The sequence below is a fragment of the Branchiostoma lanceolatum genome, chromosome 2, assembly GCF_035083965.1.
Source record: "Branchiostoma lanceolatum isolate klBraLanc5 chromosome 2, klBraLanc5.hap2, whole genome shotgun sequence".
Classification (NCBI taxonomy): Eukaryota; Metazoa; Chordata; class Leptocardii; order Amphioxiformes; family Branchiostomatidae; genus Branchiostoma; species Branchiostoma lanceolatum.
This window is the reverse complement of record NC_089723.1, coordinates 32,950,374-32,976,738: the sequence shown is the minus strand read 5'-3', so window position 1 is coordinate 32,976,738 and position 26,365 is coordinate 32,950,374. Positions and strand designations below refer to the sequence as shown.

The 26,365-nt window shown below is 39.4% G+C and overlaps 3 protein-coding genes across 4 annotated transcripts; all 3 read right to left on the bottom strand.

The window, feature by feature from the left end:
* Positions 1-990: 990 nt before the first annotated feature.
* Positions 991-11,384, bottom strand: LOC136428691 (protein arginine N-methyltransferase 1-like). 2 transcript variants are annotated; one of them, XM_066418395.1, is made up of 10 exons: positions 11,263-11,383; positions 6,307-6,429; positions 5,880-6,035; positions 5,108-5,171; positions 4,568-4,713; positions 3,927-4,022; positions 3,361-3,476; positions 2,141-2,290; positions 1,880-1,992; positions 991-1,666 (listed from the first exon to the last, which is right to left on the bottom strand). In XM_066418395.1, the coding sequence occupies exons 2-6, from the start codon at positions 6,403-6,405 to the stop codon at positions 3,930-3,932; spliced, it is 558 nt and encodes a 185-aa protein (XP_066274492.1). In that variant the 5' UTR covers positions 6,406-6,429; positions 11,263-11,383; the 3' UTR covers positions 991-1,666; positions 1,880-1,992; positions 2,141-2,290; positions 3,361-3,476; positions 3,927-3,929. The 2 variants fall into 2 exon arrangements, with proteins under 2 accessions (XP_066274492.1, XP_066274494.1); XM_066418397.1 differs by lacking the exon at positions 5,880-6,035 and having other exon boundaries at positions 11,263-11,384.
* LOC136426986 (protein arginine N-methyltransferase 1-like) lies at positions 1,559-2,267 on the bottom strand. The gene is made up of 3 exons (XM_066415706.1): positions 2,141-2,267; positions 1,880-1,992; positions 1,559-1,666 (listed from the first exon to the last, which is right to left on the bottom strand). The coding sequence occupies exons 1-3, from the start codon at positions 2,265-2,267 to the stop codon at positions 1,559-1,561; spliced, it is 348 nt and encodes a 115-aa protein (XP_066271803.1).
* Positions 11,385-17,564: 6,180 nt separating the features above from the next.
* On the bottom strand, positions 17,565-26,077 carry LOC136428688 (uncharacterized). Its single transcript, XM_066418393.1, has one exon. The coding sequence runs from the start codon at positions 26,075-26,077 to the stop codon at positions 19,235-19,237; it is 6,843 nt and encodes a 2,280-aa protein (XP_066274490.1). The 3' UTR covers positions 17,565-19,234.
* Positions 26,078-26,365: the final 288 nt, after the last annotated feature.

Below are 26,365 nucleotides of genomic sequence, written 5' to 3'. Positions count from 1 at the left end.
ATGTGCATTTGCCTTAAATCCGATAAAGAAGACAACGCGACAGAAGTCTGATTCCTGCCTAGTAGTGGGCTGACAGACTGTTGTGCCTGAGGAAGACCAGTTGACGTAATACTTTAGGTTGTGGTTGTTTTTAATCGGTGTTGTAGTAGAAGCTGACTTCAACTGGCGGACGAGAGCAGCGCCAGGTGGGCTGGCGTTATCAAGGCGGACCTCGAGAGTAAGAGTCATCCGGCAGCTCGCTGCAAGCATCCCAACCAGAACCAGTACGTCTCCCTTGAAATGGTGCCGCTGGAGAAGACGGATGCCCAAAGCGTGTGGGTTTCAGTTTCGCAACCTGTCATCCACCCTAAGCAAACCCACGCGAATGCAACCGTGTCAACCTTCCTCACTTATCTGTAGGAACTGACACGGTCATCTTACTCGAATATATCCGTATTTGTATCTGTACTGTATATATATATATGTATCTGTACCTGAAATGAATGAAGATCAGGGGTGATTGTCACACATGTAGTAGAAGTGGCCAAAAGGAAATTTCTGCACATCAAGATTTCTTCCAAGGAATGTTTGTGAATTAATAGATATCTGAACACATTTGAGCGAAGGTAACCAGGTACGACCCGATACTTATAACAGCCCCCAGTTTAATTCTGGAATTCCAGTTTAATTTAGGACTATCTCCCACATTTCAATTATCTTAAACAAAAGTGTCTTAATATAACATCTGGCTGGTGAAAATGAAGAACGAAATATGTAGGAGCCATTGATGACCCCCTTGGGATTTTCACCATTCTGCAAAATTCTGAGAATAGGATCCAGAATTCTGGGAATCGGAAACGCCAGGGGGTCATCAATGGCTGCTACATATCTTTAACTTCACCGCAAACTGAACCTAGAGAAAGCGGAGTGCATGGGCAGAAAGAAACACGACGTAGGGATGTAGATATGCTTGTACTAACGTTATGTCAGATTAAACAGTGACAAAACAGGTCTATTTGTTTGTTTATTTGAAGGATCTTCATTAGTGAGTACATCATACATACTATGTAGACCAATGTACATTTTATTCAACAAATGCTACAGTAACATTTTCTGCCAAGATTTAAAACAAGAAATGCTTTTATAAAAAGCTGGCCGCGCAACCATTTGATAAAGGTGAGGATGAAATGATGGTTGCACGTGTAATCACTTGTATAGACTTCCTTACTCCCTACCATACCCATCGTCACATTTGTATATCTTGCATGAAAACTGTCACTGCCCTATCCTTTGCTGCATTATAACTAATGGCCACACTATTGTCCTGTGTATTTTATCAGTCGAAGTAAAAATCAAAAGAAACCTTTTTAAAGAAGCTAGCTGGGGTGTATTTGGAAGAAATCAAATTAAATTTTCTGCATAAAATATGCAAATGAGGTCATTAGCATAACTTATGTCCAAGTGTATTCACCTTTCCGGTACCTATACCTCAAAAATAACATCCGTAGCATTTGCCGCAAGTTAATACAAGTTTCTGATAAATTATGCGGTTGCGTGACAAAATAACTGCATACAGCTGTTACTCCCAGAAGCTCATGCTCCAGTAGTAGTAAAACTCCCGGGACAATTTAGTGCATCCTAGTGTCCCCTTGAAGTCCATGTCTATGTCGAACTGCAGGTCTCTTCCCTGTTGAGACGAAGAAATGACATGGGTCGGTCGTTGATATTCAAACATTTCTTCACTGTATCACATGTACGTTAAATTCAACCAATTGAAGGTAGGACCTTATAGTATTGGTGACAGGTAAAAAAAAACTTAATCACCCATGCGATCTAGTTTCCTAGTCAAAGTGTAATTCATAGAATAATCCAACGATAATCAAAGTGCTTCGGATCTTACGTTGTATGCTTTAGCGGCGAATGTTCCTTCGAGTTCTTCGTCCTTGTCCACCTTAACAGGCTCATCCAAGTGACAAGTCAGCTGCATCCAGTGAGTCAAGGGGGCTTCCGGGCCTGGAGGACAACACACAGAACCCACGGGCATCAAGGTAGAGTCAATGTACTGTGACTTAAGTGCAGTACATGTACCACTTAAGCGTCAGCACAACAAATACAGGAGATTACACATCTGTCGAAATACCTGATCATGATATTCACACACCTGTAGAAAGAACAGTCTTGGTGGAGCACGCGCTGAACTCGCAATCGAAGAAGACCGCTAAAGAATGAACTGTGTCCTTCCTGTTGCACTTCAGCTTGAAAGGCGATGAGAAGAAAATCTCGTCCATTTGCAGGTGTTCCAGTCGTATTCCTGTGGTGTCAGTATAAAGTCTAAATTACTGTGCTTGTGGCCGGGGATACTAAATAGGGAACTTAATATTATACTTCCTATATGAACAGATGCATTGCTTCAGTCATCGTGGCAAGTCTAAAATAGACGCTTTAGAATAAGGCTTGTGTCCGGCAAACTCAAATGCTTCGAATCATTGATAATGTCATAAATACTAAACGAAGTTGAAATTGAATTTTGGTCAAACTTCAAGAACTTTTCATTACATGTACATATTCATTATATTTGATCGCAGTCATCCATTTGGGCTCTCAAAATTTGTATACTGTTGGTTTTATCTTTTTTTAATACAAAAACAACGGGTGTGTTGTTAGGCACTGACGACTTCAGTATATATAGAGAGAATCAGCAAACTGCAGTTTGCATGATCATCTATACATATGTAACGTAACATGACCAGTTTACGTCCGATTTATTCAAAACGTATTTATCTTAAAGCCGCAAGGACAGAGCCAAATTTTAAACCCATGGTCAGAAATATCAGCTCTTCTAAAAAGAAATGCATGGTCTGTAAGTTTTTCTCCGCCTATTTAACGCCGTGCGAGCATGTATCTATATTGAGGTATGTGATGAAGAATTGTGCTAGGGTAACCCATTATCGTCCACCTCGGTCTTTTCCCTTCTAGCGCTATGCTTGAAGAACATAGACCAGAAAATAATGCACAGTAACTGTCCAAAGTAGTCTGCAGACAAATGATAATAAAATCACTATGTCTGTCCGGACACTTGCTTAACGCGATGGAAAAAAACAATGTTTATCTGTAAATTCCCCCCACATGCGCGGCACGTGGCGCTCACGTGGTAAACGCATGGCCATTATGGTTTGCTGTGCAAGAATTAAAGAGATGGCTAAGGATCATACTTATGATATTCTTTATTGCTCATGAGAACAGGCTTTGGCATAATACACCGCGACATGTGGACATGAGCCAAACCGGACGTAAATAGGTTCTGCACGTAAATAGGTCATATTACGTTATGTGTATACATTTGTATGTGGGCAGAAAATATGTTTAAACAGTTTTCCTCACCCTGAGTGTGTAGTAGTCAGTAACGGGCTGCTGAGGTTCAATTGGACGATGCCATGTGTAGGCCTTGCAAGCCTCTGCCATCGCTTTCATCTCAAATCCATTCACATCTTTCCAATCTGCAAGAGCCAAATGATATACTCAAAATTAATTTTCATTAGTCTTTAATTTCACTGACAGAAATGGACAGTTGTCATCAAATCAGAGTAAGCGCTTTAAGGTAAGCATGAGTAGAAGCAAGGTTACACCATTTTATTGTGCACTTCTAGATATTCACTGGCATTTTGGGGAATCAGAAACATCTGCATTGTGACCTTTTACGACCAACTCCAAAACGTATGTTTTAGTACGTGTATACGTTTTTCTCAGCGATAGCAAGTCAGATTAAATGATAAATATATATTTCTGTACACGCAGAAAATGTGCTTAAGTCAGACAAATCAAGATGAAAATAAGTAATGTCGACATCATACTAGTACGAAATGCATTATGTAACAGGTAAAAATTTAAAATTCAATCATTAATCATATCTAAAGTGGCCAATAATACGTTAACGAGTTGGGGCTTACATGCTACAAATGTACATGCTTGTCGTGCATCTTCTTGTCTTCGATGGCACATATGTACAGCTTATTCTTGTCAGGAAACAGGATACCGTCAGGTTTCTGTTGGAAAACATAGAAACATGTCGTCAGTTACACTCCATTCAACAATATATCCGCCCCTTGACTCTTAAACATTTATGCAACTTTAGATAAACAATTTTAAGATCCAAAATGTAATTACATATGATTAGAATCGCCTTAGCAACAGGTCCAAATCATCACTGCTATCATCATTATCATAAATTCACCAGATCGGTCAACGACGATAAGCTGGTTTAAGAAAAACATCCTACCATCCTGTCAGTAGTAAAATAATTCTTATTGACAAGAACATCCTGTCAATAGTGAAAATACTATATTGACGGGAACATCCTGTCAATAGATATTGACGGGAACATCCTGTCAATGGTGGGAAATTCTTATTGACAAAAAGACCCTGTCAATAGTTCTAACCAAAGAAAAAACAGCTGGTTTGATCAAGAAACCATTAGATTGTTGACGTTCAATCTGTAGCGTTAACATTTTCTTGTGTAATTACCTTAACATTTGCTTCCCATGGTCGTGTCGTCTCATCCATTTTGATATTGCAATGTAGTATGACTCACCAGAAACCTGTCCCTGGCGATGACCAGAGACTGCAGCATGCCCTCGTGGATCAGTCCCACGCCCATCGCCTCGCTCAGCAGGATGTCCACCTTGTCTTCCCCGGGAAGCTCAATCTCTTCGACCTTTCCCTCCAAGATCGTAATGACTGGAAAGAATTAGGTTGTACGTACGTTTTTAGGCTACATGTAAAGGACCGATTACATCAGAGATGTTTCTATTTTAAATTGTAAGTTGCATCCGACGTACATGTGCTGTCGATGGCTGTACCATGATCACCGACTTGCTACATGCAACACAGAAATAGCCTACTCCTGACCTAAGTAAGAAACATGGGTGATAGGATTCATAAAATCCTTAAAGCTAGGCATGCCTTATCTCATATAACAATGTAGCACTACATATTGTATATGTAATGACTGCAGTGTAGTAAATTTGATAAATACCCTTTCTACTTTCTAATCTATAATCACGACAGAAGGACCAGGACAGTTGTCTAAATGTTTCTGCCAGTTTGTTTTCTGTAACAATGGGACACTCACTGTGGTCAAGGCCATTCTTCTTCACGTTTTTCGCCGTTGTTTTTGCAAGATCGCTAGCTTCAACCTGCGGAGAAGGCAACAACATTCAATGTGAAGCTTAAAGAAGGCTATTTTGAATTTCAGTCAGATGTCAGATTTTGTATCACTTGCCAGCGGTCGGTCGGGTAATTGAGAAGACAACAATTTTCCCCTATGTCAAACAAGATTTAGAATGCAGAAGTTACCCAAGCAACTGGATAAGTTTTGCTAACAGTCATCCGCTGTTCAAAGTCATTGACTGAAAGTCTTTCATGGGCGGATGCTATCTGAAAAGTCTGACCGTTTACAAAACTTATCCAGTTGCTTGAGTAACTTTTGTATTGTGAACATCATATATGTTTCAATGGACCCCTTTAGTACTATGTATGTGTAGGAGTATGTGTATAGATTCATTAGGACTTTAAATCATGTAAACTGTATCTTTGTTATATAGTTTGCCTGACCCTTAAATCTTCTATTCCCTCGTGACTTCAATGAAAAGTGGCCTACATGCCGATTAGAGGTTCTCATGAATAAACAAGGCTTCAAACAAACAAAGATCGGGTATCAATAGCTGATCTCAGTTTTTGTATATATCAATAACAGTGGAAATATCACTATTGTATATTTTTCAGTTCATTAAATCAATTGATGGGTGGATAACAAGAGGATATCTTTCATTAGCCAATTAGGGAATGATTAAGGAAACTATCGCCCAAAATTGTGCATACATATTTCTAAAAATCGTTCTTACCCCAAAAACTTTCTTCGCCCCGGCTTTTGCAGCAAACATGGACAAAATGCCAGACCCACATCCAAAATCCATGACGATCTTGTCCTTGAAGAGGTGTTTGTTATTGTAGATGGCGTCTCGGTAAAAGCATGTGCGGACTTCGTCTTCTAACATGTCCTGTATTTAGATTAGACACGAGTGTGAGAAGAGGTCTGACAAAAAACTCAGCAGGTGCTGATTGCGCTTTGATAAACATAAAACATAAAACATGCATTTGCCACTGACCGTCAAAATGATAAAGTTTGCATATAGTTAATGTGAATGAAAGCATATATGTATGTCCATATCTACGAGGAAGGCAAAAACAACACATGGATCCTTGACATTTAAGACTACTCCCGTGGTCTATCACCGGCTTGTGCATAGTTGATTGACTATGTTGACTAACCTGTGGAACATCTGGTCTGCAGTATGCATTGACTCCCTGGTTGAAGAAGTGGTCCTCGTGTTCGCCGTAGGTGAAGTCATTCTGAATGATTTTATCCATGGTGCTTTCTCACACAAGTGCGTCCTGTGAGATTGCGAAGTCATATGTTACAATTGCAAGTAAAACATTTTAGAGACTAACTGAGGCTATGGGAAGGAAGGAAGCGTCACGTTGATCGGTGTAAAGCAACCAGGATATGGAAAATAGAATGCTCGAGCGATCATTATTTGCCTTGCACATGTGGGGCTTTTCTCCCTTACTCTGAACGCCCACAATAAAACTGTAATGAACTTTGAATTAAAAGCTCATCCTGGCAGAAAAACACTAACAATGACGTCGATGTAACGCGACATGGGGACGCCGGCGCCATACATTAAACAGGTCGACCAAATCTAGTCCAATAACACCCCCATGAAACTCCTTATGGGCCGTACCCGGTCTTATGGGCCGTACCCGGTAAAATTATGGGCCGTACCCGGTCTTATGGGCCGTACCCGGTAAAATTATGGGCCGTACCCGGACTTATGGGCCGTACCCTGTACCTATGGGCCGTACCCAATGGCCGACATCGCCCGGCCACAGGGCGTAGTCGCGTGAAAGTCGCGTCTAGATACCCTGTACCGCAACGATACACAATCACACATAGCCTATGCTCTGGCAAACATTCCTGGCCACCTCTCTGCCGAGTGGCGTTGTACAAATCGCCCCCAATTTCGAGAACACTCACGCAAGCTGTGGCGAGATGCCGGCTGCAGTGCTCGCGTGGGGTCGAGAAACCCGGAAGTGATGCTGTTCTATGGCGGGAAATTTCATTTTTACCCAAGTTCAGTCCAGCCGGCAGGTGCAACGGAAGGTTGGTGAAATGTCTAGTGAATTTAGACTATCATTCCGTGAAATATACGATTTGGTAACGCACAATGGAATCACCTGTTTCTAGAATTCTAGCCAATGTCGAAACAACAGGAATCAGATGGATTACAATAGAGATATAATCTCTGTCCACAGGGTTCTCTGAATATACTATCATATAGGGTGGGAGAGCACACTAGATCTGAGTGTAGTGGACCGAACCTCAGAAGCAACCTTTTTTGGTGTTGTATACTGGAATTATAGGTACTAGAATTTGTCATTAAATTTGATTGCAACAATAAACATGGCATTTTGTATACAAATAATTTGACCATCCCACTGCTACCACTGCCAAAGATGAATTCAGGTGAAGAACCCCCAGACGCAGTTGTCACAGATGATGCCGAGCCACCACAAATTGTAGAAGGACAGGAAACAGGTGCCACAACTGCAGGTGACCTTTCTTTATTCAATTATTTCTGTGAATATACAGTATAACATGTATGTATAGAGCATTGGAGAATATCTACTTTCATATACTTGTTTCATTGTATCATTCAATATTGAAAAAGTGCATTGCATGCGCATTGTTACATCCCTGTGTACCACAATTGTATGACTCTATTTCTCTTAAAACCAGTGATTGATAGCTTGGGTACCAGCGTCATAGATAACTCTGGGAGGATTTGCAATATGAGTGAATAACAGGTGTCAGACTGAGTGAAATTTTCTTCCAAATTTACAGTTACTAATAATAAAAAGTTGACAGTAAAAGTACATAGTTACATGTCAATGTGTTTTATTCAGATTTTTAAGTTGTTTGTTGGTACTTTTTTTCTTTTGAGCCCTTCACACTGTCACATATTTTGTATACATAAACAAACTATGTGTGCATACTAAAATAACAGATATCTCACTTCTCCCCTTTTAGAATCAAACATCGTCTTGTGTGACATCTGTGGGGAAAATATACCTGCTTCCCACTACAGAAGACACAACCTCAGACACAGAGCAACGTTTACTTGTGAGAAATGCTCTACATCCTTTCATGACAAGTTTGCACTAAAAAAACATGTAGACATTCAGCACAATAATAAAGTACTAGTCTGCAAGGAGTGTGGCAAGAGTTTTAAGTCATACTCTGGATTCAGGCAACGCTGTTTCATACATGAGTCCAAAGAGCACACCTGCACAACCTGCAAACTGACATTTGCAAACAAAGTAAAGTTGTACCACCATCGCCGGAAGGCCCACGCCCCACAGAAGACATGTGACCACCTGAAGATCCATCAGCAGGCCAAGGATCACAAGTGCACGGTGTGCACTGCTTCTTTCAAACAGAAACAAAGTTTGAAAAGACACTTGAGCACACATGAAGACCCCAAGACCTGTAACATGTGCAGTAAAAGCTACCAGGGAGCGAGGCAGCTCATGCGCCACATGGCAACAGTGCACAAAAATTCTACTGATTGATCATACAAAGTCATACGTTACATGCAGCCCCTAATTATGTTCCATATCTTTAATCATTAACCATGTAAGTCCTGTAAGATCTGAACAATATGCAATTACTTTTTCAAACTAGTACTCAAATCAATGAATGATTTTGACAATGCGACAATCATTCCACTTTGAAATAAGATAATGTTTGGCAAAATGGAGAAAATAATTACATTGAAATTTTGAATACAGCAGTGAAGTTTACTTATAGAAGACCAATTCGCTCATGAGGCAGGATCTTTGAAAGATCTGTTCTATGGTACTGCCTTACATCAGTCTGCCCCTTTAAAGGAGCACCAATTTTAGTAGAAAAAGTCTTCTTCTTCTTCTTCTGATTATGTGCACAACCTCATCATGCTGAGGGCTACGGCACAGTATTTTGGTCAAGGTCAATTAGGGCACTGGTTGCTCGCAGTCTACTAGTATTTGTGTTTTGTGTCCGATGTTCTCTGTCCCCTGGCTCCTCAGAGGGCAGGGGCGCCACTCCCTGACCGTCACCCGGTGCTGGGGGACGGCGAGTACCCGTCAATGTGAGTAAAGAGTTAATGTAGGGTAGTCTTGAAGGCTTCTAGGGTCTGGGCCTTGACAGCATACTCAGGTAGAGTGTTCCATTCACGTGCTGTCCTTGGATAGAATGAGTTCAAGTGGTAGTCTGATTTTGAAGTTGGTATGTGGTATGTCAGACTGTTCTCGGTGCGGGTTGGTACTTTGTGTCCTTTGGTGGTGAGGGGCATCTCTGATGCTACAATATTTCTCTGAATCTTGTAAAACATGTGGAGTCTAGCCTGCCGTCTTCGCTCTGCCAGTCTTCGTTGGTTTCTTGCGGCGTGCCCTTGATGTCAGATCAAAGGGATGGTTTTTTGCCTTCACAAGAGTCAGCCTAGTGGGTGGTTCCCACTGTTCAGGGTGGTCTGTTTCTGTAAAGATGACATCTGTACTTTGACAGGGGTAGACAGGCTTGCTACTTGTCGTTGGGGAATCCACGGGCCCTGAAATAAAAAAACAATTAAATTACTGTTACTACGGTACTTAATGTGTTATAACTTTTAAGCATAAGGTTTACAGATATAGAGTAATAAACTGTGACTTTATTGGCAAATAGTGTGTCATGGATCAATGTCCCTTTGAAATTCAAGTTGTTATTGATTTCTGCTTTCCTACTGAATGAATGACTCTTTTGTAGATTAGAAATTATCACAATCTACAAGAACAAAAATGGACAAAAACTACCACATGAGCACACATGAAGACCCCAAGACCTTATAAGATCTGTGATTGTAGTGATACAATAATGCTGCTATCAAATTCTGCCAGCTGAACACTATACTTTCAAATTTCTGTATGAATATTGCATTGGTTATGTGAGAAGGATTTTAATGTCTTACTCCAAATAGGTTTACCCAGGTTTGTTTGTGAGTCACCTGTACCCATAAGTACTGAAATCTTCTTTTGCCAACTAAGAGTTCCTAATGTTCAACGGGGGCTGGTCGTCTGAGTGCCCAACTTGGCCGGGGATGATAAGGGAGTCAGACAATGTACCACTTTCCTTTTGGGAAAGGGGATGGCAGCATATGTCCTTTTGTCCTTCTTTCCAAGATGGAGCTTGATAGGCTTTTTTCTTGTCATTGTGCAATACTCTGGAATGAAGATTGAATAAGACAGTCAAAGATGTTAGAGAGTATTAAACTAGAAACAGTTCATCTTCACCTAGAGTTTTAGCAATATGCTGTTGTTGTTGTCTCTATTACACCACTGTCTCGTCGGTATATGGTCACTTGTGCAGTGCAGCATGCTCGGGCTCCCTGTCATGCTACACCGCCCTCCCCCTTCCACGCTTTACAAACAAATCAAATCCCCTGTAATCATAATAACAAGAACATTATCTTACGTTACAGTGACTCTCTGTTGGAGGAGTGACCTAATAGGGCGGTAATAAAAGTTATATACCATGGATGAAATTGTGAAATGCGTACCGATAGCAAGGAGCTCGAGAGTTTTGTCCGGATCCACATTTGTTCGCGACGCCTCCCACACAACCCAGCTGATGATGATGATCGATGCGAAGCTCACTTCCGGGTTTCTCGACCCCACGCGAGCACTGCAGCCGGCATCTCGCCACAGCTTGCGTGAGTGTTCTCGAAATTGGGGGCGATTTGTACAACGCCACTCGGCAGAGAGGTGGCCAGGAATGTTTGCCAGAGCATAGGCTATGTGTGATTGTGTATCGTTGCGGTACAGGGTATCTAGACGCGACTTTCACGCGACTACGCCCTGTGGCCGGGCGATGTCGGCCATTGGGTACGGCCCATAGGTACAGGGTACGGCCCATAAGTCCGGGTACGGCCCATAATTTTACCGGGTACGGCCCATAAGACCGGGTACGGCCCATAATTTTACCGGGTACGGCCCATAAGACCGGGTACGGCCCATAAGGAGTTTCATGGGGGTGAATAAGAGACCACGATGGGAGACTTAATTAGTTCAAATAAGACTGAATATCCAACAATTCTAAACATACGAGTCAAATTAGCTGAAGATGCTGAGTATATAGAAACACAAGTTTCTCACCTGATCTGTTCTGTGAAACGGCTGGACAAGCGAAAATGACAGCAGTCTGTTTGTCTGTCTTTTATACCGCGTGGGAAGTGACGAATTATGGGTTGGATTGTCTAACAAGTAGTAATTACAATTGTCACAGACAAGGCTGGTGAGCTGAGTTGTCTGACCTGGGTGTCACTTTTGTCCTCAGGCAACGCCGTGGCCTTGTCTGACCGGGTCATCTTTATTTCCGCAGATACCTGGTTGTTTTTCTTTTTTCCTTTCGACCCATCACCTCGATGAAAAGAAATTTGTGACTAAGGTAAAAAAAACAACCAACAACACACGTCTTTGGATGGAGTGAAATAATTGTATACGCAGGGCTTTCGAGAAGACGAGTATGACATGCCTGATAATAATAAGTTTATTGCAAATTCATGCCCGAGGGCTAAATGCAAATAACATACATAAAAGAACAGTGTACAAAATAGGTATAAAAGCTGCTTACCTAAATTATACAAATGTAATTGTCTATAACTAGGGAAGGGTTTGACTTCTCTTTTGTAAGCAATGGAAGACGTAATGTCCCACCTTTTCTATAATTTGTGGGTTTTTGGTAGTTAAAAGAAGAATAGTCTTTTCTTTGTCTGTAAGCTTAGGGAAATTCGGATAGATTTTAGTGGTCTGAATAGACAACTCATTTCGTGCATTATCATGAAATGAACAGTTTGAAATAAAGTGTATTTCGTCTTCCACGGCATTTGTATTGCAATACTTACAAAGTCTTTCGTATATAGGTAATTTTCTATATCGGCCTCTCTCTATTTCAAGAGGATGAGCACTAACTCTAATTTTGCTAATGGCTGAGCGTAGATCAAAATCTGCAAGATCAAGATAACTCTCTAAATTGTACATGGTTTTACATTTTGCATAGAATCTTAACTTACCGCTGTCGTTTACCAAGGTATGAAAAAATGATTGTATATATATATCTGTTAATCTCCTTCTCAGCGCTTTTCCGACATGTTCAGGTTTACAATGTGTATTACCGGAGTGCCACAAATAGGAATATCCATTGTAATCTAATATGTCTTTAACACGTTGTAACAATGTTCGTCTACGGGTATTCGTCGGAAGACTTTGCTGTAGATGGAGTGCGTCCGCTTGGAGGGGGTGTGTAGATCTATCGATTTGAACCAGACGTAACCAGATTTTAACTATATATATACATATATCTATATCTAATGGGAATCTACCTAAATCTGCTCTACATGCTACATTGCTACTATTTCTAAAAACACCAAGAACATTTTTGCAGAATTGGTTGTGTACGTTTTCAATAGGCGACGCATCATGTAGTTGTTCTGTCCCCCAGATTTGGCATCCGTACAGAAGGATCGGTTTTATGCAGGTATCAAATATCTTTAGAAGGCCGCGTGGTAAGACTGATGAACGAATGATAGATTTGAAGCTATAAATGGTTTTACGTGCCTTAAGTGACAGCTGCTTTTTGGCTAGAGTGAAGCTACCTGATGATGTGAGGGTTAGGCCTAAATAGCAATAGGAGGGGACATTGTCTATTGTGTTATTTTCAAAGTAGAACTTTTGCTTTGGAAAAGAACGTCCTGCCTTGTTAAATATGATTACTTTTGTTTTCTTCATATTTACTTGGAGCTTCCATTTGCTACAAAAGTCACTTAGTCTGTTAATTGCAGATTGCAGACCTTTGTCTGATTCTGAAAATAATAGAGCGTGTGATTCAGAGGTCGGCTGAGAAACAGGAACATGTCTATTTTCAACTTTGTTTGCAAATGATGATTCTTCATAAAAAATGAATGTCAATCAGCGTCTTTATAGTTGTTTGTTTGGTTTGTTTATACTAGCGATTGGTTTGGAAACAGGACAGATTCAAGAACTTTGAATACATCTTCATGACACTATCTGGTTTATGGATAGCTTGAGGGTTAAATCCCCAACACCTTCTTCCCGTACATTATAACCATAAATAACCGAGACAATGCTATACATTCCTGACGCACCATACTGTTAGCAACACAATGCTATTGAGTATTAGTATGCAAAACATAGTTAGACTACATCAGTACTGTTATTCATGAAGTAGATTAGTTCTTTAAAATTTTTAGATATTGGCAATAGTTCAACTTCTATGTATGTACAAGTTGCCATACATTGTACCAGTGCCAATTGTCGCACAATAAACTCTCTTTATCACCCATTCTCATTCTGAAATCCAATTAAAAGACGACATTCTTTTTGGGAATCCTTTATTGGTAATCTGGCTGAATCATGTGCATTTGCATTAAATCTAATAAAGAAGACAACACGACAATGGAATTGTTTGTACATCTGTTAATGTAGCGTTAGATATGCTAACTTTTATTTGCAGATTCATGCCCGTGGGCCCTAGGCTGTTGCAAGGGCACAAACAGTATAAAGGGTAACAAATTACTAACAATGGTAACAAAGAGTTTAATTACACATGCACGACTGAGATGCAGTTTGACAAAAATTCTATTTTTAAGTTTATATTCCATAACGTTTATATTGTGCACTCTAATTTGATATTACAGACCCGTAACATGAACGAACCATGTTATGTTAAGGAGAGTACCATCAATTGTGAAAATCATGATCAATTGATCAAATGAAAGACATCTTCATGTGAAGTACTATTTAGATCAATATAAGAAATCATTATGATAATAGCACAGAGAGTGGAAGAATTTTGTCTAGATATTCCATTGAACCTGCCAGCTGATAACCCCCTCCCATCTCCTCCCGGCATGGGAGGTATGTCCCATGCACTCATTTATCTAACTTTGCCCTTTAAGTCTTACCGATGTTATTTCACTGCCATAACCTTTGACATCACTTTCATCGCTCCCTTTTATCAAGTCCCTCGTGAGGGGAGCCTGCCCCCGTGCACTCCTTCAGTACGTGCCATAAACAGAGTTTAATAGTCATACCTTAATTGTACTGGGCCGGACGTGACTTGGGACTGAAGCACAGGCGACCGAAGCTGTGATCTAAACTACAAACAGGTGTAAAGATCTGGCTCATTCTCGGGGCGTTTTACGTCTTGTTGTTCGTTTTTTGTATTGCACATTTTAACAGCTCAAGCTATTTATCCCATTTTTTTATCCCAAAAAATTCTTTCAATCGAAAACCGTGATAACTACTTTTACACGTGATAACGTCTGTCACAAATGTATCCCATTATTTCACTAGAAAGACAATTTTTGAAACCTTTACTAGTAAATTCATGGGATAGCACCCCCTTATCCCAGCGATTCACTATAAGAGATATCTAAATATCTCTTACTAGTGTATTGTTGGGATAGCACCCTCTTATCCCAGCGATTCACTATAAGAGAAATCTAAATATCTCTTACTAGTGTAGCACCCCCTTATCCCAGCGATTCACTATAAGAGATATCTAAATATCTCTTACTAGTGTATTGTTGGGATAGCACCCTCTTATCCCAGCGATTCACTATAAGAGAAATCTAAATATCTCTTACTAGTGTATTGTTGGGATAGCACCCCCTTATCCCAGCGATTCACTATAAGAGAAATCTCTTACTAGTGTATTGTTGGGATAGCACCCCCTTATCCCAGCGATTCACTATAACAGAAATCTCTTACTAGTGTATTGTTGGGATAGCACCCCCTTATCCCAGCGATTCACTATAAGAGAAATCTAAATATCTCTTACTAGTGTATTGTTGGGATAGCACCCCCTTATCCCAGCGATTCACTATAAGAGAAATCTAAATATCTCTTACTAGTGTATTGTTGGGATAGCACCCCCTTATCCCAGCGATTCACTATAAGAGAAATCTCTTACTAGTGTATTGTTGGGATAGCACCCCCTTATCCCAGCGATTCACTATAAGAGAAATCTAAATATCTCTTACTAGTGTATTGTTGGGATAGCAACCCCTTATCCCAGCGATTCACTATAAGAGAAATCTAAATATCTCTTACTAGTGTATTGTTGGGATAGCACCCCCTTATCCCAGCGATTCACTATAAGAGAAATCTAAATAAAACTTACCAGTAAATCAAGAGCTTCTTGATGGATTACAATGATATTTAGGGCCCGACAGGTGGGGATCATACAATTGAGGGATATTGATTGGGGGGGGGGGGGGACTGGTTTAATCCAAAGTTTCATGGAGATTTTGGGTCTTGTTTTACTAGTAAGAGATATCTAAAACACCTTTGTATTGTTGGGAAAGCACCCCTCAATCAGAATTTTGCCATTTGGGCCATAGCCATCTACAACTTCTAACATGCCACTGATGTTGTGCCCTTGGGAAAGGCACCTAACACCAACTTACTGTTCAAGTACCACCGAAAGCCGCCAGGAGGCATAGAGTCCAATCATTTGAGGTCTAATCAACACCTACTCAAATAACAAATATCTAGACAATGCATCGAGGCATTCTCGAGTTATCATGTTGACAGACAAACACACGAACGCCACCGAAAACATAACCTTGCCCTTCTTGGCGCAGTCCAGTCCAGTCAAGGCATTAATTTTTATTTGAAGATGATAACGTTATACATATTCATATTACATTGTACAATTGTACGAAATCAGTAAAAGACAGTAGAAACAGATGTATCCGAATCAGCTGCTATCTTTCCTATAGTCAGAAATCGGCTGCTAAACCTACTGCTAGAATCGGCTGCTAAACCGGCTCGGTTACATATGGCACTGCCGTACCTCCTTCAATGGTCGCACGGAGTCGTTGTCGGGTGCTACCTGAGATGCTCTACCAACTTTTGGGAAGGGCTCGTAGGTAGGTATCCAGGTACGTGTGTACGGAAAAGAATCGGCTTTCTACCTGAGCTCACTATCTCGCCAGGCTTCTTAGACACTGATTAGACGCTCGTGTAGCTGCGTCCTCTAGCGGAATGCAGAATGCATCAAATTATATCCATTACACTGGCATACTACGTGAAATCTCCACAAAATTAGGAAATAACTTATCTACACCCTTGCTTCTTTAAATCTAACACAAACCACTTTACGGTCACTTATGGGTGCAGCCCGCGAGGTGAATTTAGAGAAATAAAATGAGCAGGAAACAAAGAAGTGGGGTAAGGAGAAAATGATAGTGATCAGTAAATATTATGTCGTTGCTCCATCTTTTTTTAAAATCCCATCTATCTACGACACACTTTTAGTCTGTCATATGTTGTCTTTTTATCTATTCTATCGTACTGACGGTATGGCCACGGTTGTTTGTCTTTTTGGATCCTGATGTGCCTGGTGTCAAAGGTCATATTAGATGCCCTGAAAGACAACATGGCGTCAGAAAATATTGTTCTGGATTGGATTAGGGAGCCCAATGGAACCGTTTCGTGATACTGAAGAAGATTATCTTCAATTTGCGCCATCGTATACACCAATCAGCATTCGAGGTAACTTTTCTGGCGGCAAGTTATGAAAACATGTTTCTGTTCGTGTGGGCAAACTATTTTCCATGTCTTGACCTTGATTAACTGTTCGGAGATTAGGAGGTCATAGACGAGAATGTATGAGGGTGCTTGTTTGACAGTCGTGTTCACATTTATTAAAGAAACAAACACTTTCAACGGTTTTCTTCCTGTATACATGTATAATGTCACCACCCATGTTCTTTTTCCTGAAGGGAAGAGGCTGGATTGGAAGGGGGGTAGGGTTCTAGCCTCTACCAGGCTCCGCCGGATGGCTGGAAAAATAGTAGAAATTGGCCGTAATAGAGTGAATAGTGTGCCAAGGGAGTTAGCTACGGAGGGAGTACATTATACGTCGATGGCATAATGTACTCCCTCCGTAGCTAACTCCCTTGGCACACTATTCACTCTATTACGGCCAATTTCTACTATTTTTCCAGCCATCCGGCGGAGCCTGGTAGAGGCTATAGGGTTCAAGCATCTGGATTAGGAACCAGGGCGGTTGGGCAATTTTGGATTAGGAAATAGGGGGGGGGGAGCAATCTTTGACCTGGAACTAGGGTCAGTTGGGCCATTTTGGATTAGGAACTGGGGGGGGGGGAGGTAGGGTAGGGGTAAAACCTGATTTCTGGATTGGAGGTAGGGTAGGGGTAAAACCTGATTTTGTACCTCTTCCACCCCCTCCACAACTTTTTTTTGGAGCAGCCCATTGATTATGGGCATAAAGCTTGGAAATATCTTCATGAATAGGAACTTCTGTTGTAGGCTGATCAGCTTGTTTGTAGCATGTTACTCCATACATTATACTTACCGGTAATAGTACAGTTATAGTCTCAACAAAGAAAACAATCATAATACATTGATATTTTGGAAATCCAACATTTTATTGAAGTATCAATGTGACGGTACAAACTCATGCCAAGTTGGCTTAAAGCTTGGCATACCATATCTTTAATTTACAAAAAAGATGTGTTCATTTATCATACTTCAATCCATTTCACATACAAATGTACAAGTTCAAACCATTATTAAACGATGGTTACATAATTATTAAGGAATCCTGGGTAAAAATCTTTAATACTAGTACTGGGACTTATTCTACACATCATTATGTATTACCATTCATTGTCTCATGAAAACTGTAACTGTAAGTAAGGATTCAGGTATCAGTTTCTTTGATTTCATCACCATTTTCACCATTTTCAAAGATTTTGGTCACTCTGCAATCCATACATTAATGAAAGGCTACATGTTCATGACAGATAAATAAACATGACAAATTCAACACATTTCTTATTGACATTATAGATATCATACATATCTTTCTTTCTATCTTTCTTTGATAATATTTTCACATAGATGGTTAGATACATGGCAGATGAGGCCACACCAATTTAATTTCTTGGTTAACAGGTTTTAAAACAAACTGCTAAATTCCAAAATCAACATGAAAACAGAATCTCTGTGGAAAGTCTGTACTTTGCTTTGCACAGTTTCATGGTGTGAATAGGGTCAGGAGCAATTTTTTCACCCCAGCCTTTTGTGCTAAAGTTTTTCTTAAAGAAATTTAACTGGTGTGGCCTACTAAAGAGACACTATGCTCAGTAGCTAGCTAGATAGGATAAATTGACATAATTGAATATTTTCTCTGCAACTTTGGAAGGTGTGGTTCAGAAGAAAAGAGAAGATATTTTAGGCCTGACAAATGTAATATTTTTTCTTGTTCTTCAGCTTTTCAGTGTGAAGTCAGAGAACCACCATACTAAATTACACAGGAAGGTGTGGAAATGATTTTGACGTTAGTTGGCCAGAAAAAATAAAAAAGTTTCACCCAAAATGTATTTCCAGGGTAATACTAAGTAATATTCCTTGTGAATGTAGATCCTGGAACTAAACATGACAATCTCAGGCTAGTTTATTAGCTCACTTTAAGTATTTTGAATGTTCAGTTTTCGCCTTTAAAACTTGAATACTAGTAGCTGGATTTATTACGTGGCTATGTCATATAATTACCTGGTTTCAGCAATCAAGTCTCACCACGGATGAGTTACCTACTTACCGACGACCTGTCTATCTTACTGGGACTCCTAAACTTGAACTATTAGTCCAATCTAACTGCACCAATAGAAAATAGATTATGTACGATTGGCTAAGACCAAAATTCTGCAATAGACCTCACACCTGTACTTGTACTGCCTAAGAACCTTTTTCATAAATTGAGGAGTGTCCTAATTTAGCTGATATTTCGAAGTATCATGAAATGAAACATTATGTGGGTGCAGTATTGTCAGAACAGCTTAAACTTTATGTGACAAATGGTGGACACATAAGATGCAAAGGACCAGAATAGCATATACATGTATGTGTGCATTAAAAAGAAAAAATATTGCCAGTACTCTCATTGTGCTTAATTGTCACTTGAACCAAATATCTACTAGTAGTTTAACTTTAGTGTGTTTACAAAATAAGAATAATGTAAAGCTGTGGCATAGACATTATCTCATGGGGATGAACCCTTTTTTTAAATAAACACTCAACCTTGTTCATTTTCGAAAGCTGTTTCAACATCTTTAAATTTAGTCACCAAACATATAGTACGTTTAGATCGTGCACTGTTTCTTATCTTGACATTGTTCGCAATAACAGTCTCAATAAGTTCACTGGACTTACACTCTGTCAATCGGTAAACATTTGATTTTGAGTTAACTTTCTCTGCCCACTGTACATCTATTTTGCCATCATCTTTATCAATTTGAAGTATTTTTACCAGTGCAAATCCATCATCATTTTTGTTGTAATTTTCATCGTCATATCTCAGAAGTGCATATTCGTTTTCCTTCATACAGTTATGGCCAATTCTGAAGTTAACAGCTGGTACATCTTTTTCTGATGCTACATTTTTCTCATTTGTTGGTGGAACAATGTGCATATTAGCTAAGACATTTTTTCTCCAGCTTGAATTCAAGTTGGGTACAATTCTGTGATTTAAGCTGATTTGGTCTGACAATTCATTGATAGTGTAAATACCATTGATGGTCGATGGCATATCTGGTGGTGATAGAATAATATGGAGAATGACTGGTTTGGAGAAATCATTTTTCCACACATTTGATGTCAGAACACTTGCACGGAAAAACCAAGTATCAACATTGGAAACAGTTTGCACCGAGAAAATGATTTCTTCGCTTGCAACTTCTACACCTTGTACTTCTGTTTCACAAAGAAGTTTCAATGTAGTGTGTAACTGACATGAAATCGGTAGTCTATATCGCACATGTGGCGTAACATCCCTGTCAGTAAACGATTGGGCTGATGACTTGTAGTCTTCCCACTGATCAAATGATACTTGAACATTTTCATTCCTTTCCCGTGCTATTGCAGCAAAATGTTTTATACTTTCAAAAAATGAATCAAATGAGTCAGGGTCAACGGCACTAGTGACAATTTCAAAGTCACCTTGATGCATTGGTTCTTCAATTGCACGTTTACAATCTGTTCTTATCAAAAGTCTGTTCAGATCTTCTGAAAATGGGGCTCTAGCTTTACAGCTTTTATACTTTTCCCTTATCTTTTCGTCCAAGGACTTCAGAAATGTGTCTGAATACTCCTCGTGTGTTCCGTAAAGCTTTTTGCGTTTTTCTTTCCTATCTCGTTTTCTCTTTCGTGGTCCCCATTTTGACCGTGGTGTGTCATCATCAGATGTATTGTCTTCAGTTGTTTTTGCACCGGTTTTACCTGTCTTGGCTCCCGCAATACTAACTGAGCTTTCAGAAGATAATGGCTCACCTTCCTCGCCAAGTACTGAGGACTTACAATCTTCCAAAACCTTATTCATTTTCTTGTTTTTGATTTTGTTTCTCTTTGCCCTTATTGGTAGCTGTTCACTTTGAAAGTCATTAAACAATCTAAGATTTAGTTCGTTTCTACGAAGATATGAATTGTATATCACTTCATCTAGATATTTGTAGTTGACACTATTTTGGTCGGAATATACATTTTTTATCAAGTTGTGCCATCCTTCTTGCTCTGCCGGCCCTAGATGTTTAGGGTCCACGTGACTTCTGCCAAATGCACACACTGTTTCAGGATAATTGAAATATTTCACCAATTTTGTAATCACTTTTTTAGACACATGTGCTGATAAATACGTCTCACAAAACGATTTTATCTCATCTGCAATTACTTTTGCGGTTAGAGAATCTGAGGAGTTTAAATATCTTAGCCAATACTGCCAGAGCAAAGCATGATATTTTTCCGTATCCTTTGTGGTAAAAGTTGCAAGGAGGAATTCTTCTACAGTGTTGTTAACATGATTGAGCTCTACAATGCGACATGCATACTTATAATTTTCCTTTACAGCCTTAATTTCAGCTGGATCGGCATCAAGCTTAACCAATGCAGGTTCTACTGTTCTACCTCTTGTCATTTTTGCACAATAATTTTTAAACACAGAGATACCTTTACTGATCGAAAAAGCTGTATTATCATTAACGCTGAAAATTTCACACACTGGATACTTAGCAGTAGGATAGGAGTCTGCCCTGAGAATATCAACATCTACCTGAAGTGACCAGATCTGAATTTTATGGCCATCTACCCAACGGCCAATGCCAGTTCCATCAATTTGAAGTACATTATGCCCAAATAGATTGAACAATTTCACTGCAACAAAGTCTGTACAAACTGCAAGAATTCCATCTCCACATTTGATGTACTCAAGAGAAATAATGTATGACTTGTGAAGTCCAACTTTTTTCTTAGCATCATACGTTCCTGCTTTCATACTCTTTTTTTCATTACATTCTGCAATGTAATGAAGGAGAGCCTCCACACGGTGATATTCCTTCCTTATTGATGTGTTTTGTACAGATGAGTCTGATATGGTTGTGACATCTTTCAAGTATGGGTATTTTAGTTCAGTTTCTTTTGTTCTGTCATTCCTACATTCCGAATATCGTAGATTCTCTCTGCCACTAATGTATGCTGAAGGATTATTGTTAAAAGATTCAATGTTGTTACGAAGGAACTTAAGTGCTGGTTTTACTACCGACGGTGTCTTTGTTTTAATCTGAGTATGATCTTCGTATGATGTTCCAAGGGATGAGAAATCACATGTTTTTCCCTTCTTAGTCCTATTTCTCTGTGGAAGATCTCCATACAAATGTTTATGCCTTCTAGTTGAGCTTGTTATGACCTCTGCAAATGTTATCTTTAGTGGTGTGTTTTCTTCTCTCACTATACCACATGATACCCATGTTTTTGTTATATAGCACCCATTGTTAAAATTTCCACATCTCCATCTGATACTGACCCCTTTACCATTTAGCCTTAACTGATCCATGGTTGATCTAAACTCTGCTCCTTTCGAATGCCATAATACCGTGTTATCATTTAAGTGATACCCAGAAAAAAAAGACGTCCACTGAGACTTGAAAGTAATTTTAACTCCTTCGGTGTCAATAGCTGCACTAAATATCTTCCAGTCAACATCAAATTGTCTGCCCTCAAGTGGTACCGGGTCTTCACAGTCCAAACAAAAGTCCCCCCGTGGAAGCTGTTGATCAAGTGCTACACTCCAAAATTCCTGTGTCAATCCATTTTGCCTGCTTGAAGTGTCAATTGCTTTATGAATTGACTCTTCAGTTTCAACAGTGACAAAACTCGGAGCCAGAACAATCTTAGACTTCACATTTTCAATTTCTGCATCTGACATCTTGGGACATTTTGAAAGGGATCCTTCTGGCGTGTCACTTTTTCGTTTCCTTGCTCGCCTGCTTTTAAATCCTTCAGGAGTGAGTTGAGATTCATAGATATGTCGTTTTCGGAGGAGTATTCTATCTTCAATGTCAGTAGCAATTTTGAAGCAACCATCTTCTGTTCTCTCCACAAAGACTTTTCCTCTGTCTGTAAGCTTATAGTAAATATTTCTGTACCCATCCTCAAAATTGATGTAATCTGGGATTATATCATCAAACAGTACAATAACAAACGCTTTAGAATGTTGTGCTAGAAGTCCGTGGCTTTTCATGGATTGAATTTTAGTTTTACCAACTTTAGACCAAACCGATTTTGCAGTAGTCCCTCTGGCTACGTGAATGATCGTTGTTTTACTTTGAAATCTACCTAATTCAGCTATAGTTAAAAGCAGCTTGGATGCAACATCGGTAACATCTACATAGTCATCAGGATTTCTGTTAGATCTCAAGCAATTATCGCAGCTTTTTTGACATTTTTCACCTGATTCTGGTAGACTTTGTCCAAAATGTTCTAGCAAAAATTTCCACCGACATTCTTTGGTGTGGCAGTATGCTAAAACTTTTAGTTGTGATTTCATCATTTCTTCTTTTGTTTTTACATTTTCTTCTTTATACCTATTGCTTGACTGACGCTTTAGGTCCTCATCATTGTAAAACAATACACACTGTGCAAGGGAGTTATTTTGTCGTCCAGCTCTACCAGCACCCTGCATATATACTTCTAAAGAATCTGGAGCTTCATAGTGGATCACCAATGTAACGTCAGGAATGTCTATGCCTACACAAAGTGCTTTCGTTGCTGCAATTAACTTGACATTTGGAGACAATATAGTAGCCATGGAATTGGTTTTGTCTTCAACCCGACCATGGTAGATAGCTGGACAAATATCGTACATGTCTTTTATCTTGTCTACAAATGAATTCAAAGTAAGTATTAGGTCAAAAAATATTACAGTCTTCCCAGGTGTATCGTCTATCATTGATTTTATGGTGATTATGGGGTTCTTTATTGCACAACCTGATTGGACTGAAAGTTGTAGCTCTGGCCGAAACATTGGAATGGTGCTTATTATTGGTTCCCTCAGTTCTGCTATGTCTATTAAATGGTTTATGTCTCCACCTGGTGGGGTAGCAGAAAGGGCAAGACGGGGAACTTCCGGGTGTTGATTAAGGACCAAAACAAGCTCATTGAATATTGGTCTAAATGATTTCCATTGGATATTGCAATGTGCTTCCTCCAAGACAAATAGACAGATTTCCTTTTTTCCCTTGATATCATGAAGTTCGCTTTCTAGTGACACAAATTTTTCTGGAGTGAGGTAGACAACATTGTATTTACCCTCTTTCATGTCCTTTTCAACGTCTAAGTCTTTTTGTGCAGAACCAAGAAAGCAAGCTGAAAGGCGTTGGTCAAACCCAAGTCTGTTTATTTGCTGACACTGATCTACCATCAGTGATATTGTTGGTGTGATAACAAACACCATCTTATTATTAAGAAATGCAAAGAATCTATGAACATGTCCCTTACCTGAACCAGTTGGCCAGTAAAGGTAAGTATCTCTTTTTTTCCTCAAGCACTGTAATGCCTCCAGTTGCCCTTTCCTAAAACAATCATACCCAAAAATCTGTTTATTAAGTCTTCCAAACTTTTGCGCTGTCGACTCCTCGATTTCTACACTTTCACTGAGGGTGTCTTTCAAGAAAAAAGAAACTTCTTCAGTTTGTTGCTTGTCACTGCCTAAATTTTGGCTGCTTTCATCGATTGCACAATTGGGGTCTGTCAAATGGACTGGAGTGTTGTTTTTTGACTGTTGGGTGACTATTAAAGAAGGATCATTCTTATAGATTGATATACCATCACTGATGAAATCTGTTACTGGTGAGGGAAATGACAGTTCATCATTTGCCGTTTGGCCAGCTGCTAAATTTGGGTCAGCGTCATTGAGGTCAACCAGACAGAGCGCCTCATCGGATATTTCACCATCCATTAGATACTTGTTACAATCATTATATGGTTTAATGATCCAATATTGCTGCCAGCCTGTCTGTGAATATAAATCCATTCTGCAATACAGCCATTCAACAAATGTACATAGTTCCTCTTGCATTTTTTCTTTTGTAATCTTGTGTACAATTAAGACACCATGTCCTTTCCCCCCATGCTGAGTACTAACTTTATGTGTGTCAATGAAAACTATATTCCAAATATCTGCTGCCACAGCAATTATACTTAGGCAACATGAGAAAGGGTCACACAAATATACTCCTAAAGTAGATATTTCAGACGTTGTCATTATAGCACTTTTAAGACTATCAAATAGTGCAGTCTTTGCCATCTCAACATCTGTGCCTGCTTCTAGATCTAACTGTATATCTGCATTGTATTTACGGTTTAGATCGCCAGTCTTTGTTAAAATGTCAAGTGCTTCATCCACACTGTAGTATTTGGCAATATCTCTATAGCTGTTGAATGTAGAGGGTGAATTTGTGATTTTGTCACATATCATTTCAATAAGTTTCTTTAAGCACAGTTTGTCATTTTCATAACAGTTACTCAGGTTGATAGCTAAAATTACTGAAAGGAAGGTGCAAGCATTACCACCTGTGAATTTTGACAAAAATTCTTCAATACTTTCATCTGATGCGCTAATTGCCAAATTTGACAGTTCCTGCAATATGACAGGATTTCGTGTGACAAATGATGGTAGAGACTTCATCGGATCTGTTTCTATATTTCCCATGTGCCGACTAAACATTACGATGTTACTAACAATTTCTTCTAAGCTATTCTGGCTACAATTCAAGTCAATAATTTCAAGTTTGTGGTCGTCATGATTGTGTTTTGTGGCAGCAATTTCTGCTTGCGATTCATGTAACAATTCATTTGACATTTTGTTTATACTTTTAGCTTTTACAACATTAGCAGAATTTGGCATCTCTGTGGGGCTAACAATTTCTTCTGAGTTATTCTGGCGACAATCCAAGTCAATAATTTCAAGTTTGTGGTTGTCATGATTGTCTTTTGTGGCAGTAGAGCTAATTTCTGCTTGTGATTCATGTAACAATTCATTTGAAATTTTGTTGATACTTTTAGCTATCACAACATTAGCAGAATTTGGCATCTCTGTGGGGCTAACAATTTCTTCTGAGTTATTCTGGCGACAATTCAAGTCAATAATTTCTGCTTGTGATTCATGTAACAATTCATTTGAAATTTTTTTTATAGCCTTTACAACATCAGCAGAATTTGGCCTTTGTGTGGGGCATTGGTTCCATCCTTCTCTTATCACTTTGAAAAGTAAATCTTTAACTTCATTTGATACACCTTCAATTGTTTCTGGCAATAAAGGACGTTTGCCAGAAGCTGCTTGTTCAGGTATGAAAATTGGCTTCCTAACTACACCTTCCCAAGGATGTATTCTTTCGGGGCACACAATCTGAACAAAATATAACACCAAACTGTAGATATCACTTGCTTTTGTTGGCAGATCTGCGCATTCATTTCTCGTTGTCTCTAAGGTCTCTGGTGCAGCAAAAGCCAATGTTCCTTTCAGTCTTTTTGATGTGGGCTGGGATGACATACTTGAACTTGAAGCTATACTCATTCCAACTTGATGCATTGACTGGCCAAAGTCTGCAACCTAATGTAGAATCAAGAAGATTATGTAATGATTTTCAGAAAAAAGAAAACTTGAAAGACAACACCCTGAGAAAAGGTAGGATTTTCCCCTCACATTGATGAAGGAAGTTTGGAATGGGTTAGTCATGCAGATTAGTTGCTAAGTAGCAAAAAAACATATTTCATTGATTTCCCCTTTGGTCAAGCTACTTGAATGTACATGTTTGATATGAAGTCCCTACCATGATTTTCATTAACAAATGAAATTGGGTCAGGCACAATACAGGTC